At 45.5% G+C, this 17513-nt stretch overlaps 1 protein-coding gene across 2 annotated transcripts in view; it reads right to left on the minus strand.

The window, feature by feature from the left end:
- KATNAL1 (katanin catalytic subunit A1 like 1) overlaps positions 1–17513 on the minus strand; it is a 179200-nt gene that overhangs the window by 146021 nt on the left and 15666 nt on the right. The window contains exon 2 of one of the 2 annotated variants that reach the window (XM_077484086.1): positions 293–507. In XM_077484086.1, the coding sequence (XP_077340212.1) occupies positions 293–454 (162 nt within the window). In that variant the 5' untranslated portion in view covers positions 455–507. The remainder of the gene's footprint in view (positions 1–292; positions 508–17513) is intronic. The other variant, XM_077484085.1, reaches the window with a different exon arrangement.

A 17513-nucleotide genomic window follows, 5' to 3' on the forward strand; every position in this document is an offset into this window, starting at 1 on the left:
GCCGAGACACTGGGAATGGAGCCAGGGGTCCACTTCACAATTATGTGTCACTTTGTGTTGCTCTATCACATAAAATCCCAATAAAATACACTTATGTTTTTGGTTATAAAATTTCAAGGGGTATGCATATTTTTTTCAAGGCACTGTAGGTGCTAACCACTAAACCACTGTGCCACTCTATCCCAGGTGTAAAATACATGAACTTAAGTTTTCTTTGAGTCATAATATGTCCCAGTGTAAGGCATGGAATACAATACAAGGTAACAACACAGCACACAATCAGAGAACTCACTTGCTGCCATTTGGTCTTCACCACTGGATCCCTAATACTCTGGAAGTGTTTTTGAATTTGCTGGATTACTCCCTGGTAATAAACCATAGATGAGTCATAATTTCCAAGCAGTGCGTATTCTCTGCCCTTTTTAGCATTGTCGCACATCTCGGCCAGATTCATTCTTGGGAGTCTAGAGAATGTAGACAGAATTCGGTAGAAAAGGTCACATCGTTCTGCAGAAAACACACAGCTGTAAACACACATTTCAAGCCTGCTGTTGAGAGAATTAGTAATAAAACGTAATATAAAAAAAAATTTCAGATGTTGGTTATATCTTTTAGTGATAATGAAAATCTGTATACAGGTGCATCTCAAAAAATGATAACATCAAAAAGGTCATTTATTTCAGTAATTAAATAAAATTTAAAAAAAAGGGAAACCCATATTTTGTATAGATGTGTTACACATGATACATTTCAAGAATTTATTTATTTAAAAATTTTGAAGAATATGGCTTACAGCTAGTGAAAACCCAAAATTCAGTATCTCAGAAAAATTAGAATATTACATAAGACCAATTAAAAAAAAAGGATTTTTATTACAGAAAAGTTGGCTTATTGAAAAGTATGTCCATGTACAGTATAGTATGCACTCAATACTTGGTCGTGGCTCTTTTTGCATGAATTACTGCATCAATGCAGCGTGGCATGGAGGCGATCAGCCTGTGGCACTGCTGAGGTGTTATGGAAGCCCAGGTTGCTTTGATAGGGGCCTTCGATCGCACTCTACCCCTGTTGAAATCACATGCAATTCTTTGCAGATTGATTTGAGCCTACTCATTTTGTATGAGCTCAAACCGCACCGGAAAAGGTATCGGTTTTAGGTATCCAAGCATTTGCATGAGTACGCGTGAAAATGCTTAGTATCGGCACCGATATCGATGCAACCCTAAGAATTACCTTTCCTTTTCAATCTGCAGCTCTGTAATCCTAATATAAAATGCAATATGGTCCCTGGAGGCGTTTTGCACACAGAACATCCCCCAGAAATGTAATTTCCTGCTTATGTGATTGGCTTACTAATTTTTCCTAGAAGTCTGCACTAAGATACTAGTCAGATTTTGGGCATCCCCCTGCATTAAACATGTCATTTTTGGTGAGATACTCCTAAAAAGGGTGATCATTTCTAAAGGGAAGCAGACAGTGCCACCTTCCTCATTAGAGCCCTGCAGGTGCAGCAGACTGATAATTAAACCCCCCCCCCCCCTACACAGACTCTGGACACGGACACAGCCAGCTATTTGTTCAGAATAATAAAATGTAGGAATCTGAAACAAAGTAAAAATTCTTGCACTGTACATAGATCACCCAGAGTGGACTTACTCTTTAATATATGGAAAGCACTGCCCATGCGTGAGTCACACTGTGCTCTCCTATTCTCCAGCCAATCTTCTAGGACCTGAGTTGTGTCCCAAAGATTGCTGGTAGAGAGGGGCCGTCTAGGGCGAGAGGAGGAGTCGCCTAGGTGGCCGAAGATAGGAGGCAGGAAGTCCCACGAAAAAAAGGGTACACCCCCCCCCACAAAAAAGACATGCCAAACGTGGCAGGTCAGGGGGTGAGGAGTGCTTAAAGCGGTAGTAAACCAAGTTTCAAAAAACACTTATGTTCTCGGCATGCCGGAAATGCTAACTTTCACATTGGTTGTGCTCTCAACCAAACTTTCAAACCATCCAATGGCTGGTTTCATGGTTTCATAACTGATCACATGTGCAGCATTATGGCAGTTGAAGACTCATTAGAGGCCAAGATGGCAGCTTCCTTGACTGAAAACGATAGAAGGGTTTACTTCCACTTTAAAGCAGAAGATCCACTTTTGGGTGGAACTCTGCATTAATTTTCTACGGATTTCGTAGTTTATTTTTATTTTAGAAAGAAATCTACAGTATATGTTTAGTATCATTCGTCTTTTTGTAAAACGATGCACTAAATATACTGTATATTGAATAAAAAACACAAATATAACATACATAATCCCTTTGTATGAAGAGGGTACCATTATCTTCTGCAAAGAGAATACAAGACAGTCTTCCAGTGCAGCTTTGGAAATGAAAGCAGACCAGTCATTCCTTTAGGCTACACAGGCAGTTGCTCCTTTAGGCACTTTCCTAAATGAGATCCGCTGTTTCCTGGGAAACACGACTTTAGACAAAAACTATAAATGCTTTTGAAGTTTTGTGTCTTTGTTCTGGTAACAGGCGCTCTACAAAGCTATACTATACAGGTTTTCTTTAAAGGAAATCTGTCACCAAGCTTGCATTAAACCACATGCTGTTTTCTTGCTTTTTCCTGAGCGCAGAAACCCGTTTTAATTGCTTCTAAATCAGCCTAACTAGGGTAGGCGAGAGTCTAAATATTTGTGCTATAAATGATTAAAGAGTCAGTCCACCCAAAAGTAATATTTTCTAATGAAATGTGAAGCATGGCAAGCTTAGGCGGCTCCTGGTTTCATCTTTGTCTTGGATATTGCAACTGTGAGATCTCCCTGCCAATTGTCTTGTCTACTTTTGCATGTCCTCGCTTCTGTTTCATTCTACAGAATATAAAATAAAACAAACATTCAGTAGGGGGGATGGAACCCCTTCCTAAGGACCACAGACAGGACCCCAAAGGGAGATATTCCATCACCAGAAACTCACACGGATCCCCCCACCCCTAGGAACATAAAATGATTATAAATGCTCAGTCGTTTTTTAATTAAAATAACAAACATGAAAATAGAGCACCCCGCTCACATTTTTGTAAATATTTTAATATATATTTTGATGTGACAACACTGAAGAAATGACAATTTGCTACAATGTAAAGTAGTGAGTGTACAGTTTGTATAACAGTGTAAATTTGCTGTCCCCTCAAAATAACTCAACATACAGCCATTCATGTCTAAACCACTGGCAACAAAAGTGAGTACACCTCTAAGTGAAAATGTTGAAATTAGGCCCGAAGTGTCAATATTTTGTGTGGCCACCATTATTTTCCAGGACTGCCTTAACCCTCTTGGACATGGAGTTCACCAAATCTTCACAGTCCTCTTCCAAGCCTCCATGAAGACATCACTGAGCTGGTGGATGTTGGAGACCTTGTGCTCCTCCACCTTCCATTTGAGGATGCCCCACAGATGCTCAATAGGGTTTAGGTCTGGAGATATGCCTGGCCTGTCCATCACCTTTACCCTCAGCTTCTTTAGCAAGGCAGTGGTCGTCTTGGAGGTGTGTTTGGGGTAGTTATGTTGGAATACTGCCCTGCGGCCCAGTCTCCGAAGGGAGGGGGATCATGCTCTGCTTCAGTATGTCACAGTACATGTCGACATTCATGGTTCCCTCAGTGAACTGTAGCTCCCCAGTGCCAGCAGCACTCATGAAGCCCCAGACCATGACACTCCCACCACCATGCTTGACTGTAGGCAAGACACACTTCTGTACTCCTTGCTTGGTTGCCACCACAGACGCTTGACACCATCTGAACCAAATAAGTTTGTCTTGGTCTCATCAGAGCACAGAACATGGTTCCGGTAATCCATGTCATTAGTCTGCTTGTCTTCAGCAAACTGCCTGCGGGCTTTCTTGTGCATCATCTTTAGAAGAGGGTTCCTTCTGGAACGACAGCCATGCAGACCAATTTGATGCAGTGTGCGGCATATGGTCTGAGCACCGACAGGCTGACCCCACCCCCACCCCCCCCCCCACCCTTTCAACCTCTGAAGCAATGCTGGCAGCACTCATACATCTATTTCCCAAAGACAACCTCTGGATATGACGCCGAGCATGTGCACTCAACTTCTTTGGTCGACCATGGCGAGGCCTGTTCTGAGTGGAACCTGTCCTCTTAAACCGCTGTATGGTCATGGCCCCTGCAGCTCAGTTTCAGGGTCTTGGAAATCTTCTTATAGCCTAGGCCATCTTTATGTAGAGCAACAATTCTTTTTTCTTTGCCATGAGGTGCCATGTTGAACTTCCAGTGACCAGTATGAGAGAGTGAGAGGGATAACACCAAATTTAACACAAATGCTCCCCATTCACACCGGAGACCTTGTAACACGAACGAGTCACATGACACCGGAGAGGGAAAATGGCTAATTGGGCCCAATTTGGACATTTTCACTTAGGGGTGTACTCACTTTTGTTGCCAGGGTTTAGACATTAATGGCTGTGTGTTGAGTTATTTTGTGGGGACAGCAAATTTACAATGTTATACAAGCTGCACACTCACTACTTTACATTGTAATAAAGTGTCATTTCTTCAGTGTTGTCACATGAAAAGTTATAATAAAATATTTACAAAAATGTGAGGGGTGTACCAGCTCTGTGCAGTGGTTTTGCCCAGAGCAGCCCCAATCCTTCTCTTCTGGGGTCCACTGTTGACGTTCCTGGCTCCTCCCCCCCAGCACACTGCTTACTATGGGGACACTCATGTGTGCTCGCTCCCAGGCCCCATTGTGTGTTCACTGGGGGGGGGGGGGGGCGGGGTCACTAGTGGGGTGGTCCTTAACCCTTTAAGGACCGCCCCACGTACATATACAGTGGCAGGGCTGCCCTTTAAGACATGTACTGGTACGTAATTTTTTGTCTCTTCTCTGGTGCACGTGCCGCCGGAGCCCCGCTCCCACTGTGATTGGACACAACGAGAGCCACGCAGCAGGTCTAGTGGCCATCTTGGCCGCCAAGATCCGCCAATTGTTCAGAGGAGAGGCAGAACGGCAGTCTGCCTATGTAAACAAGGCAAATCGCCGTTCTGCCAGAGAGGAAAATGGAGATCTTGTGTTTCTGTTAAGCAGAAGCACGGGTCTCTTTTCCTTCAGTGTCAGCATTCCCCCCCACAGTTAGTAAGCACTCCCTAGGAGTACACTTAACCCTTTGAGTTCCCCTGGTGTTAACCCCTTCCCTGCCAGTGTAATTTATATAGGGATAGTGCTTTTTTTTTAGCACTGATCACTGTATTGGTGTCACTGGTCCCCAAAAAAAATGTCACTTAGTGTCTGATTTGTCCGTTGCAATGTTGCAGCCCTGCTAAAAATCACTGATTGCCGCCATTACTAGTAAAAACCAATAAAAAAAAAAAATAGGATTTTTGTACTCACTGTAAAATCCTTTTCTCTGTAGTTCACTGACTGACACAGATCCTTTATTCTTGATCATTGGGTTGTTAGGCCACCTTCAGGAGAGGACTAGGCAGAACATGTTAATATGTACAAAAAACAGAACTTTCTAGTTCCGCCCAAGGGGCGGTCCCTTCAGTAACAACCCTCCAGCCTGCTTCCTGCAGCCTCAGTATGCCAACAAGCAGTACAACGTAAAACAATAAGAGGGGTGGGTGCTGTGTCAGTCAGTGAACTACAGATAAAAGGATTTTACGGCAAGTACAAAAATCCTATTTTCTCTTACGTTCACTGACTGACACAGCTCCTTTATTCTTGACCATAGGGACGTCCCCAAGCAGTATCATAATGAGGGGTGGGAAACAGCATAAAAGAACTTCACCCACAATCAGAAGTGCTCCCTAACAAGGGAGTCACCACCTTATCTGACGGCATCAGAACTTCAGCAGTAACAATGCAACAGTGCATTATACTCAAAAGTAACTATTTTCTTTAAAACAGAAAAAGTAGTGCAGGATTGCAACATTACACGGCCACCCGCAAACTTGCAGCCAAGCAAGCATCAGACGATGCCCTTACATCCACTCTGTAGAAAAAAAAGAAAAAAAAACGGATTTTTAAATACAGCTTACCTGTAAAATCCTTTTCTTTGAATACATCACGGGACACAGAGCAGTTATTCATGACTATCTGGGTTATATCCTACCACTAGGTGATTGGACACTGGCAACCAATAGCAAGAAGGTTCCTTCCATATAACCCCTCCCATAGGGAAATTACCTCAGTTTTGTAGCAAGCAATGAAGAGTCCCAGGAAAGAGGGGAGGGATCTCTGTGTCCCATGATGTGTTCAAAGAAGAGGATTTTACAGGTAAGCTGTATTTAAAAATCTGTTTTTCTTTATCATACATCATGGGACACAGAGTAGTTATTCATGACTATCTGGGATGTCCTAAAGCAATGCACCTGAGGGGAGGGATACACAGCTTAGACAGGTGCCAACTGTCCTTTGGCCCTATAAGGCTGCCTGCAACACGTTATGACCAAAGACTGTCTCTTTTCGAGACCTGACATCCACCTGATAAAATCTGGTGAATGTGTGACCTGAAGACCAAGCGGCTGCCCTGCAGACCTGAGCCATAGACACCCGTCGATGCACTGCCCAGGAAGCACTGACCCCTCTAGTGGAATGTGCTTTCAGGTGCCTCGGTGAAATCCTATGCTTCAACTCATATGCCTGAACGATAGTTTGGCGAATCCACCTTGAGATAGTTGAAGTCGTAGCTGCCTGTCCTTTCTTAGGACCCTCAGGCAGAATAATAAAAGAGAGTGCGTTTTCCTGAAAGGTGCCGACGCCCTTAAGTAGACTTTAATAGCCCTTACTACATCCAGCGAGTGGAGTAACTTTTCTTCCTTAGACCCGGGATTTGGAAAAAAGGCAGAATGATATCCTGATAGAAATGAAAATTGGAAAACTACTTTTGGCAAAAATTTCCGACGAGGGCGCAAGACTGCCCTGTCCTGGTGCAGAATCAAGTAAGGTTCTCTGCATAAAAGGACAGTTAACTCTGACACTCTTCTGGCCAAAGTTATGGCCACCAAGAAGACTAATTTCCTGGTCAATAGGACTAAAGGAATCTGCTTAATAGGCTCAAAGGGTAGATCCTGAAGGGCTGATAGTACCAAATTCAAGTCCCATGGGCATAAGGGGGGCTTAATCGGTGGTCTTAGGTGCGTCACTCCCTTAACAAAGGTATGCACCAAGGAATGGGCTGCAATTGGTCTTTGGAAAAAAAACAGATAAGGCCGAAATCTGACCTTTAATTGTGTCCAAGGCCAATCTTAAGCGTACTCTTGCCTGAAGGAAAGCAAGGATCTTTCCAATTGTAAACCTACGAGGGTTCCAACCTTTCCCTTCGCACCAGGAAATGCATGATTTTCAAACCCTGTAGTAAATGGCCCTGGAAACCGGTTTCCTAGCATTTATCAAAGTGGACAAGGCTGTACCTCTAACCCCGTGGTCCTTTAATACCCTGGCCTCAATAGCCAAGCCGTCAAATTCAGGGACCGTAAAGCAGGATGGAATATTGGTCCTTGGGACAATAGATCCAGGAGTAACGGAAGAAGCAACGGGTCCCCTACTGCCAATTTCACAGTTTCCGTGAACCAGGACCTCCTGGGCCAAACTGGGGCCACCAGGATCACTGGTCTTAGTTCCTCTTGTATCCTGCACAGCAGATGCGGCAGGATTTGGATTGGAGGAAAGGCATACAGCAGGGAATACTGGTGCTAAGGAGTCACTAATGCGTCTGTCCCGACTGCAAGAGGATCGTTGGTTCTGGACACAAATCTGTCCAGTTTGGCATTGAACCTGGATGTTAGGAGATCCACATCCGGGGTCCCCCACTGCTTACAAATCTGGAGAAACACCTGGGGATGAAGGGACCATTCCCCTGGCAATAACTTTTGGCGACTTAAATAGTCCACCTTCCAGTTGTCTACGCCCGGTATGAATACCGCTGACAGAAACGGCACATGCCTCTCTGCCCATCTTAATATGTGATCCACTTCTTTCTGACCCGCTAAGCTCCTGGTGCCCCCTTGGTGGTTGATATAAGCGACCACTGTGCAATTGTAGGTTTGAACTCGGACTGGGAGACCCTGCAGCTTGGTCGTCCAGAAATGCAGAGCTAGTCGGGCTGCCAGAATCTCCAAGAGATTGGGGCAAGGCCCTCTCTGCTTGAGACCACTGTCCCTGGACCGACACTTCCCCCAGAACTGCTCCCCAGCCCAGACAGCTGGCATCCGTGGTCACAACTTTCCAGGCCACTGGTGGAAAGGATTTTCCGACCTTTAAAATTGCTGGTTTTTGACCACCAAGTTAAGCTTCATAGAGTCTGTTGAGACAGGACCATAGGATGATCCAAAGTTAGAGTGGTTTTGTTCCAAGCCCTTAAAGTGTTGCTCTGGAACAACCTGGAGTGGAATTGAGCATAAGGGACTGCGCTGAAAGACGAAACCATTTTGCCCAATAGCCTCATACAAAGGCGAACAGATGTTTTTTCTTCTCTTTTCACCCTCCGGACGAGCTCCACTATGGAGTTGATCCTTACAGGAGATAGAAACACCTTTTCTTGGACAGTGTCCAAGTTTAGGCCCAAGTACGTTAATACTTGAGTGGGGTGAAGGTTTGACTTATTTATATCGAATCCAGCCTAGGTGTTGTAAAATTTGTATGGTCTTCAAGATGTTTTGGACCAGGATGGGACGAAATTGATCCTTCAAAAGAAGATCGTCCAGATATCCTACCACAGCAATTCCCTGGGATCTTAGGACCACCAATACAGGGGCCAGAATTTTTGTGAAGACCCGAGGAGCCAAGGCTAAACTGAACGGCAATGCGACAAATTTAAAATGTCGCCCTTCTACCGCGAAAACACAGAAACTGTTGATGCGGTATGCAGATGGGCACATGAAGGTATACATCTTTGATATCTATGGATGCTAAGTAATACCCTTTCTTTAGGGATGTTACCACTGAGCGAGTTGATTCCATACGGAAACTTTGGACACTTAGAAACAGATTGAGTATATTTTGAGGGGATATTTGCAGACAGGAACCAGGGAGCAAAAGCCAGGGAAAAAGAGAAGAAGATCAGGGAATTTTTAGGTAAAATTACACTGCCCAAAATAAACCCCATTGAGAGGGAGATGCTTGAGAGGCCAGTATCAGAAGAAGAAATAGTGAGAGCGCTTTTAAAATCAGCCCCAGGAAAATCCCCTGGACCAGATGGATTTACAACATCATATTACAAAATATTTAGAGAAGTCCTTGTCCCCAAACTATGCAGATATATGAATGGCCTAGGAGAAGAATATAAAATGAGCAAAGAAGGCCTAACGGCAACAATTACATTAATTCAGAAAGAGGGTAAAGATCCATCACAATGCACCAGTTATAGGCCGATTTCGCTGTTAAATACAGATACAAAATTATATGCCAAGGTATTAGCAGAGCGAATGAGGGAATTAATGACATCATTGGTCCACCCAGACCAGACGGGGTTTGTAGGGGGCCGGGAGGGTAAGGATAATGGAATAAAGACACTTCTCTTGCTTCAGCGGATGCGACAGAGTGGAACCCCCAGTCTGCTTCTGTCGTTGGACACACAGAAGGCCTTTGACAGAGTAGACTGGGGGTTCATGTTTCAGACAATGGAAGGGATGGGGTTAGGACCGAAGATGATGCAGAAGGTGAGGGTGCTATACAATCATCCAAAGACACGCATAAAAGTTAATGGCCAGGAGTTAGCACATTTTGAAATGGAGAGGGGAACAAGACAGGGGTGTCCGCTGTCACCCCTGCTGTTTGTGCTTTCATTAGAACCTCTCCTAGCGGCAATTAGGGAAAAAACAGAAATAGAAGGGGTAAAAGTGGATAAAGACGAATATAAATACTCCGCATTTGCGGACGATATATTACTCTATATAAATAACCCTAAAGCCGCGTACACACGGGCGGACTGTCTGGCCAACTAAGTCCGTCAGACAATCCGACAGACAGTCCGTCCTACTTTTGAATGAACGGACTTGACCACACACGATGAACAGACAGTCCGTTGAAAGCTTGCGCGATGACGTGTACAGCACGTACGACGGGACTAGAAATACGACGTCCAATACACTGCAATGCAACCTTCGGCCGTGTAAATCCTTTCTGAGCATGCGCCATACTTAGTCCATCCAACTTGCCTACTCACGAGCGGACTGTCCGCTGAAACCAAAGTTGGACGGACAATATTACGGAAATTCCGAAAGACTTAGTCCGCCAGACTGTCCGCTGAAAAAGTCCGCTGAAGCCCACACACGAGCGGACTTTCCGCTGAAATGTGTTTCAGCGGACTAAGTTGGACAGACAGTCCGCCCGTGTGTACGCAGCCTAAGACATCCATGCCAAAGTTATTAAGTCTGCTGGATCAGTATGGGGAGGTATCCAACTTTAAAATAAATCGGCTGAAATCTGAGATATTGAATATTAATATTAATAAGAAAGAGGCACAAAGTATGCAGCGGGAATGGAAATTCCCGTGGAGGAGTGAACTTAAATATTTGGGCATAAAGTTTACAAAAACAGAGAAGAAAATGTACCGTATTAATTACATCCCGCTATTAGATGAGATACAAGCAGAGTGCAAGAGATGCAGCTATAGACCATTATCGTGGCTGGGGAGAATAAATTCATTAAAGATGATAATATTCCCAAAAATGTTGTACAGGTTTCAGATGCTGCCGTTATTATTGCCCAATGTTTATCTGTCGAAACTAAAATCTGTCCTAATGAAATTTGTTTGGAAAAATAAAAAAGCTAGGGTGGCTTTCGCTACCTTACGACAATCAAAGAATAGGGGTGGATTAGCAATTCCAGACGTACAGACTTATTATGAAGCAGTTGTGCTGTCTAGGGTGAGTGAATGGACTAAGAGGGAGAACACAGAGAAAAGGTGGGTAAGCCTGGAACACGTAATATGTAGAGCACGCTTGGGGAAGCAAATTTGGAATGCCCCACACAAGAGGAATATATTTTTGGATGGAAATAGTATTACACGAAACACTTTGCGGATTTGGGACAAGATATATAAGCATTTTAATGGGAAATATAATTCACCACTTATAGCACTAAAAAATAATATATATTTTTCACCTGGGTGTCAAGAGATTGGAGGGAATTGGGTGAAGGAGGAGGCACAATTAAAAGATGTAATGAGAATGGGAGGTATAGCACCATATCATGAGTTGGCCCAAAAAAAAGAGATGATGGTAATTGATGGATGGAGGTGCGTGCAGCTCTCTCGCTTCATAAAAAAATTGCCGCCGTGGATTCGAACGGCGGAAGAGTTGACTCCCTTGGAACAGCTATGTACATCAAAGACGCCAAGGAAGAATGTTTCGAGATGGTATAAAATGCTGTTGGAGGGAGTAGAGCTGGGGGTGCCTGCGTTCATCAAAAAATGGGAGAGGGAACTTGGGACACAAATAGATAATGCAACAATAGGAAAAATATTTAAATTAGTTCATAGTTCGGCTGTAGACTCCAAAACGGCGGAAATGAGTTATAAATGTTTGACGACATGGTACTACACCCCAGAAAAGAACAGTAAATTTCAACTGGATAGTGCCAGGGAATGTTGGCGTGGATGTAAGGAGTTGGGAACGATGACACATCTGTGGTGGGGTTGCCCAAATATAAAAAAGTATTGGAACCAAATCTTAGTATATATTAAAGAGATTACTAATAAGGCTGTGAGTGCTGACCCCTGGGTGGTGTTATTTCACGGGACAAAAACTGGGGTTAAACAATATAGGGAATCTGTGGTCCCACACCTGTTGAACGCGGGAAAAAAATTAATACCCAAAAAATGGCACGAGAAGGAGGCGCCGTCAATGTGGGAATGGGTGGATACGGTGGAAGAGATCTATAAGATGGAGTGTTTGAGAGGTAGTCTGGAAGAGAGGAGTAATAAACACACGATGGAGAAATGGAAGTGCTGGCAAGAATTTAAGAAGAAATGGCTTATCTCAGAGGGGTTGAGGCGATAAGGCCTCACATGGGTACAAATAAGGTACAAATAGGGAAAATAAGGAAAAGGTGGTCCACAGAATAGGCAGGAGGAGGGGGGTGGAGGAAGGTTGGGGATGACTTAGTGGAACTAGAGGGTGGGAGGGGAAAGATTGGGTTCTAGATGTTTACCGAAGTTTGTATGGTAAATAAGCTAAATTAATAAGCCTGGGGTAAAAAAAATATATATATATATATTTCAAAAACTGCCACAATGATGTGATTGTATGGAAGGGACGCTGAGCGTTAAGCTGAAGTAGGTCCTATGGCTATTAATTGATCTCACTGAGTTGGCAAAAAAAAAAAAGAAACAGATTGAGAGATTTGAGGTCCAAAATGGGCCTTACCTCCCCATTCGGTTTCTGTACGGTAAACAGGTTTGAGTAAAACCCTTTGAACCTTTCCCTGTGCGGGACCTCGATGATTACTCCCTGCTTTTGCAGATGCTCTAAGGCTAGGAGCAGACATTTCCTTATCTCTGGTTCCGCTGGAACCCTTGAGCTCAAGAACCGAGTTGGAGGGAACTCCCGAAACTCTATCTTGTAACCTGACCTAATGATCCACTTGTCCTGAACCTGTTTTTCCCCAAGCATCCAAAAACAGCCGAAGTCTTCCCCCCACCCGTAAGAGCGGGGCGCCCCTTCACAGGGTAGACTTGGGACTGGGCTTGTTTGACCTTGGAGTCCAGGGTTTTTTCTGATCCTGCGGCTTTTTAAAACCGGACTGCTGAGGCCAACGATACTGATTGGGAGAACAACAACTAGGTCCTGGAGCATGGAGAATCTTAAAGGAGGGTCGCTTATTCTTCCTATTAACAGGGAGCAAAGTGCTTTTCCCACCTGAGATCTTTTGGATTTACCTATCCAGATCTTCACCAAACAGGCATTCCCCATGAAAAGGAAAAAGCGTCAAGAAGCTTTTTGCATGGTGTCTCGGCCGACCAGTTCTTTAGCCACAAGACCCTGCGCATATGCACAGACAGAAGTGCACAACGAGACATCTGTTAGATCGCATCTTTTGATGAGTCTACTGCAAAGCACAAGGTGCGAGGGAGCTCCGATAATTCCTCGGTAGCTTCTCCTTGACAAGGAAGGTTCCTGACCAATTTCTTAACACAATCTTTTAAAGGACTGACAGATGCCAATAGCCGCTATCGCTGGCTGAACAGCTGAACCAGCTACTGTAAAGGAGGCCTTTTGCAAGGTTTCTAGCTTTTTATCGGCAGGATAATTAAATACCTGGGCGTTATCCACCGGGCAGGCCAAATTTTTATTTACTGAAGAAATGGCGGCATCCACCAGAGGTGTACCCCACTTCTTCTTGAATTTCTAATCCATAGGATACAAGAGGGGAAACCTTTTTGGAGGCAAATATATCCTGTCAGGATGATCCCAATCTGCATAGATCACCTGTTCTAACAACGGATGCACAGGAAATGCCTGGGAACCCTGCTGAGGTCGAAGAGAACCCAAAGTAGAACAGGAGGGTCCAGTTTCCTGAACTTAAATCCAGCTCAAACCATCTCTGTCAGAGAATGGGCAAATCATTTTTGGGAATGGGAGGCTGAGAATGGCTCATCCGAGCTAGACTCTCCCATTGAAGAGTCCTCAGCTTCTTCTTCCCGATCCTTTGCGACCAGATCCTCCTCCCACTCTGGGTCTGGGTCCCCTGGCCCTGCCTGGTTATTAGAGTCCTGATGCTCAGATGACTCACCATCATGATCAGGCTCTGGAGAGGGAGATCTGTTATGTTTTCTCCCTGCTTGTGTTACCGAGGCAATCATACCTGCTATTTTACCTTCAAGACCAGATAAGGCAGATGCCAAATCATCTTTAGTAACATAAGCCGAGGCAGGGACACCAGTTGTGGCCACAATGCCTGACAAATGCAACGGCTCAGCTAAACTAGAAGCCGCGGGACCTTCAGGGGAAACTGGGATAATATCCTCAAGAGTTTGATCTCCTGTTTTTAAAGGAGGTACTCTTAACCCTGTATTGGTCTTGCTCCTTGTTCCTCTTTTCCTGGAAGACATTGCTTACAAGTATGGGAAGACAGCACTCCCTCTGAGCTTCGAACTGCAATCCAGTATACAGCAGCTATTACAGTTTAACACTGTCCCATTTAACCTGATGCAACTGTGTCCAAAAACCTGCAGACTCACATGCCCAACAAGCTCTATGCCTCCACGCGCACACCAGGTGAACTGCCTCTTTTAGAAGGTTCTAAATGTTCGATCCGTGTGGAAGGTGTGGCATCTGAGCGTATACCGCAAGTGGCTCCAAAATACGGCGCATGCGTGCCTGAAGACCGCCTACTGTACGAGGCAAAATCACCTCAATGACGCACGCATACGACCGTATAGCAACAGTACGTGTGCACGTTCGTACGGCACCGGCGTCTCCACATGCACTAGCATTTCATCGTTATAAAACACACAGTATGGAGACATTCTGTAACAGCTTTGAAAAGACACAGTGACAGAGGGGAATACAGCAATTTCAGAGGGAGTACTCACCAGTCCACGCTGCAGGACCTGAAAAGCCAGGCCCAATCTTCCCCCATCACGGCGGGGAGTGCCTCTGTGGACATTCAACGACCGTGTCCCCCATCTTGGGGACCACACCCTTGGGCCTGTAAAGCACCCTTTGGGTTTATCTTGGGCAAGTTAATGACCAGCATACCACTATCCAAGGGTCCAGCGCCTAAAAAAAAAAAAAAAAAAGGACACATTACAAGCAAAACCTCGTTCTTGCATCGAGGCTCGGGTACCATTCCTTTAGCTTCGTGCCATTCGAACGGATCCGATTACAACGTCATCACTGGGACACCCAATTGACGAAATTTTGAAGAGCTTCACGTTCGTGACCATCACCTAAAGACACTGGCGAAAAAACTGAGGTAATTCCCGTATGGGATGGGTTATATGGGAGGAACCTTCTTGCTATTGGTTGCAAGTGTCCAATCACCTAGAAGTAGCGTATAACCCAGATAGTCATGAATAACTGCTCTGTGTCCCGTGATGTATGATAAAGAAACTTGCGGCCAAGCAGGCATGAGATGATGCGCTTACATCCTCCACTCAGCAGAATTTGGTAAAAATGAACGGACAACTAAAATCGTGACCTTACACACCAGAGCGACTGACACTTGATGTCAGAAGCCCGAGAGGCCACAATTGTCCTGGTGGAATAGGCCATTGCAGGAAAGGGGGGCGCCTGTCCCTTCAAGGTGTAGGCCTGTACCACATCTGTCTGACCCACCCGGAAATGGTGATCAACTAGACCGCCATACCTCTTTTTCGGACCAGCTACCGAAACAAAAAGATCTAACTCCCGAAAGGGAGCCATGGCAGACAAATATATCCTTATAGCCCTGATCATGTCCAGGGAATAAAGGGCCACCTCTTAGGATGTGTCACAGGACACAGAGATGGTAACACAATATCATCATTGATGTGGAACGTCGAAACCACCTTCGGCAGAAAAGAATGATGTGAATCCAACACCACCTTATCCTTATGGTTAACCATATAGGGCAACTTGCAAGACAAGTCTACCAGTTCTGAAACCCTCCTGGCCGATGTAATGGCCACCAGAAAGTTCCCTTTTCTGAGAAAGAATCAACAAGGGAATTCCTCTGATGTTCTCAAATGGTGGTTTCTGAAGCGCCGATAACACCATGTTCAGATCCCACGGGGTAACTACAAGTTGGACCCCCTGAACAACAGTGCTCACTAGAAAGTGAGACGCTAGGGGGGTCGCTGAAAAAAAGACAGCCAAGGCTGATATTTGTCCCCTAATGGTGCTTGAAACCAACTTCTGGTCTACTCCTCGCTGTAGAAACAGCAGGATCCTGGAAACTGAATAGGTGCACGGATGCCATCCTTTCTCCTCCACATAGAGATGCATGCCTTCCAGGGACGACAGTATATCTTCTGAGAAGAAGATTTCCGTGCTCTCAACATAGTTGAGATAATCATGTCTGATAGGCCTCGGTACCTTAGCATCTGGCTCTCAACAGCCATGCCGTTAAAACCAGCTATGGTAAAACAAGATGGAGAATCGGACCTTGACACAGAAGGTCCTCTCGCAACGGCAGTCGCCAGGGAGCCTTTGCAACCAGGCGTACTAGGTCGGCACTTCAGAGACGCCAAGGCCAATCTGGGATATTAGTATTACTGGAATCCCCTAAGCCTTCACGCCGTGGAGCAGACGTGGTAGTAGCTTTTGCAGAGGAAAGTCGTAGATCAGCCGCTACTGATCCCATGGAGCCACCAGCGCGATTGACGTGTTTGTCCAAGGATCTCTTATCCTGGATATGAATCTGGGCCCCTACCGATTGAGACAGGAACCAGGAGATCCACGTCTGGTGTGCCCCACCACATGCACAATAGCCTGAACATGTCTGGATGCAATGCCCATTCTCCTGGGCCCAGCATCTCTTGACTTAAGTAGTCCGCCTGCCAGTTTCTTCCTCCTGGGATGTAATGGCCAATAAGGCCAGTACCTGTCGCTCTGTCCACTGAAGGATGTGAGCGACCTCCCGTGCTGCAGCCGAGCTACTTGTTCCTCCTTGATGGTTGGCATATGCCACCGCCGTGGCGTTGTCTGACTGGATCCTGATCACACGCCCTCGTAGTCTCATCGACTATGTGGCGAGGCAAGCCTGATCACTCGGAGTTCAAGCATATTGATCGGCAACTTGGGTTCCTCACCCAACCAGAGACCCTAGGTTGACTGTACTCCTAGTACTCCCCCCCCCAGCTGGTCAGGCTGGTGTCTGTTGTGATCACAGCCCAATGCAGAGGTAGGAATGACTTCCCGGACCAAAAAGATGGGGACCTCAGCCACAATCTGCTGATCCAGGGATAACGGAGATATGTCCCATTGTGTCAATATCTCCTTCTGCAAGAATCTGGTGGAAAATGGGTGTATGGTACCGCATCGAAGGAGGTCACCATGAGGCCCAGAACTCGCATGTAGAAATGCAGTGACGACCACCTGCAGTTCAGCGATAGTTTTGCCGCGGCTCTGAGAGTCTGCAGTTTGAGGGAGAAAACTCTCACTTCCATGGAGTCCAGGGGTAAGCCTAGGCACTGCAGCGCTGAATCGGTTTTTAGGTTCAACAGCCACCCAAATACCTGCAGGGTTTGCATGGTGATCGCCACATCCTCCTTTAATTCTGAGGCGGAAGCTGCTCTCAGAAGGATAGTCGTCCTGGTAACTTGGGATTACGATCCCGCGTTGTCTCCACAAGTGGGCTTTCCCATCTGCATTTCACAGAACCCTCTGATGCCTGAAGTATATGGGTATGTGACGCCAGGGAGCCCCCCTGATGGAGTGCAGTGACAACTGAGCAAACTGATTTCACACTGAGCCTCTACTTAAACAAAGCAATTGAGGCTTTTTAGGTCCAAGATTGGACGTACCCATTCCTTCTTTGGGGGGCTACAAACAGATTGGAGTATAACCCC

The sequence above is a fragment of the Lithobates pipiens genome, unplaced genomic scaffold (assembly GCF_037356315.1).
Source record: "Lithobates pipiens isolate NorthernLeopardFrog02 unplaced genomic scaffold, aLitPip1_a1.2 Scaffold_16, whole genome shotgun sequence".
NCBI classification, from domain to species: domain Eukaryota; kingdom Metazoa; phylum Chordata; class Amphibia; order Anura; family Ranidae; genus Lithobates; species Lithobates pipiens.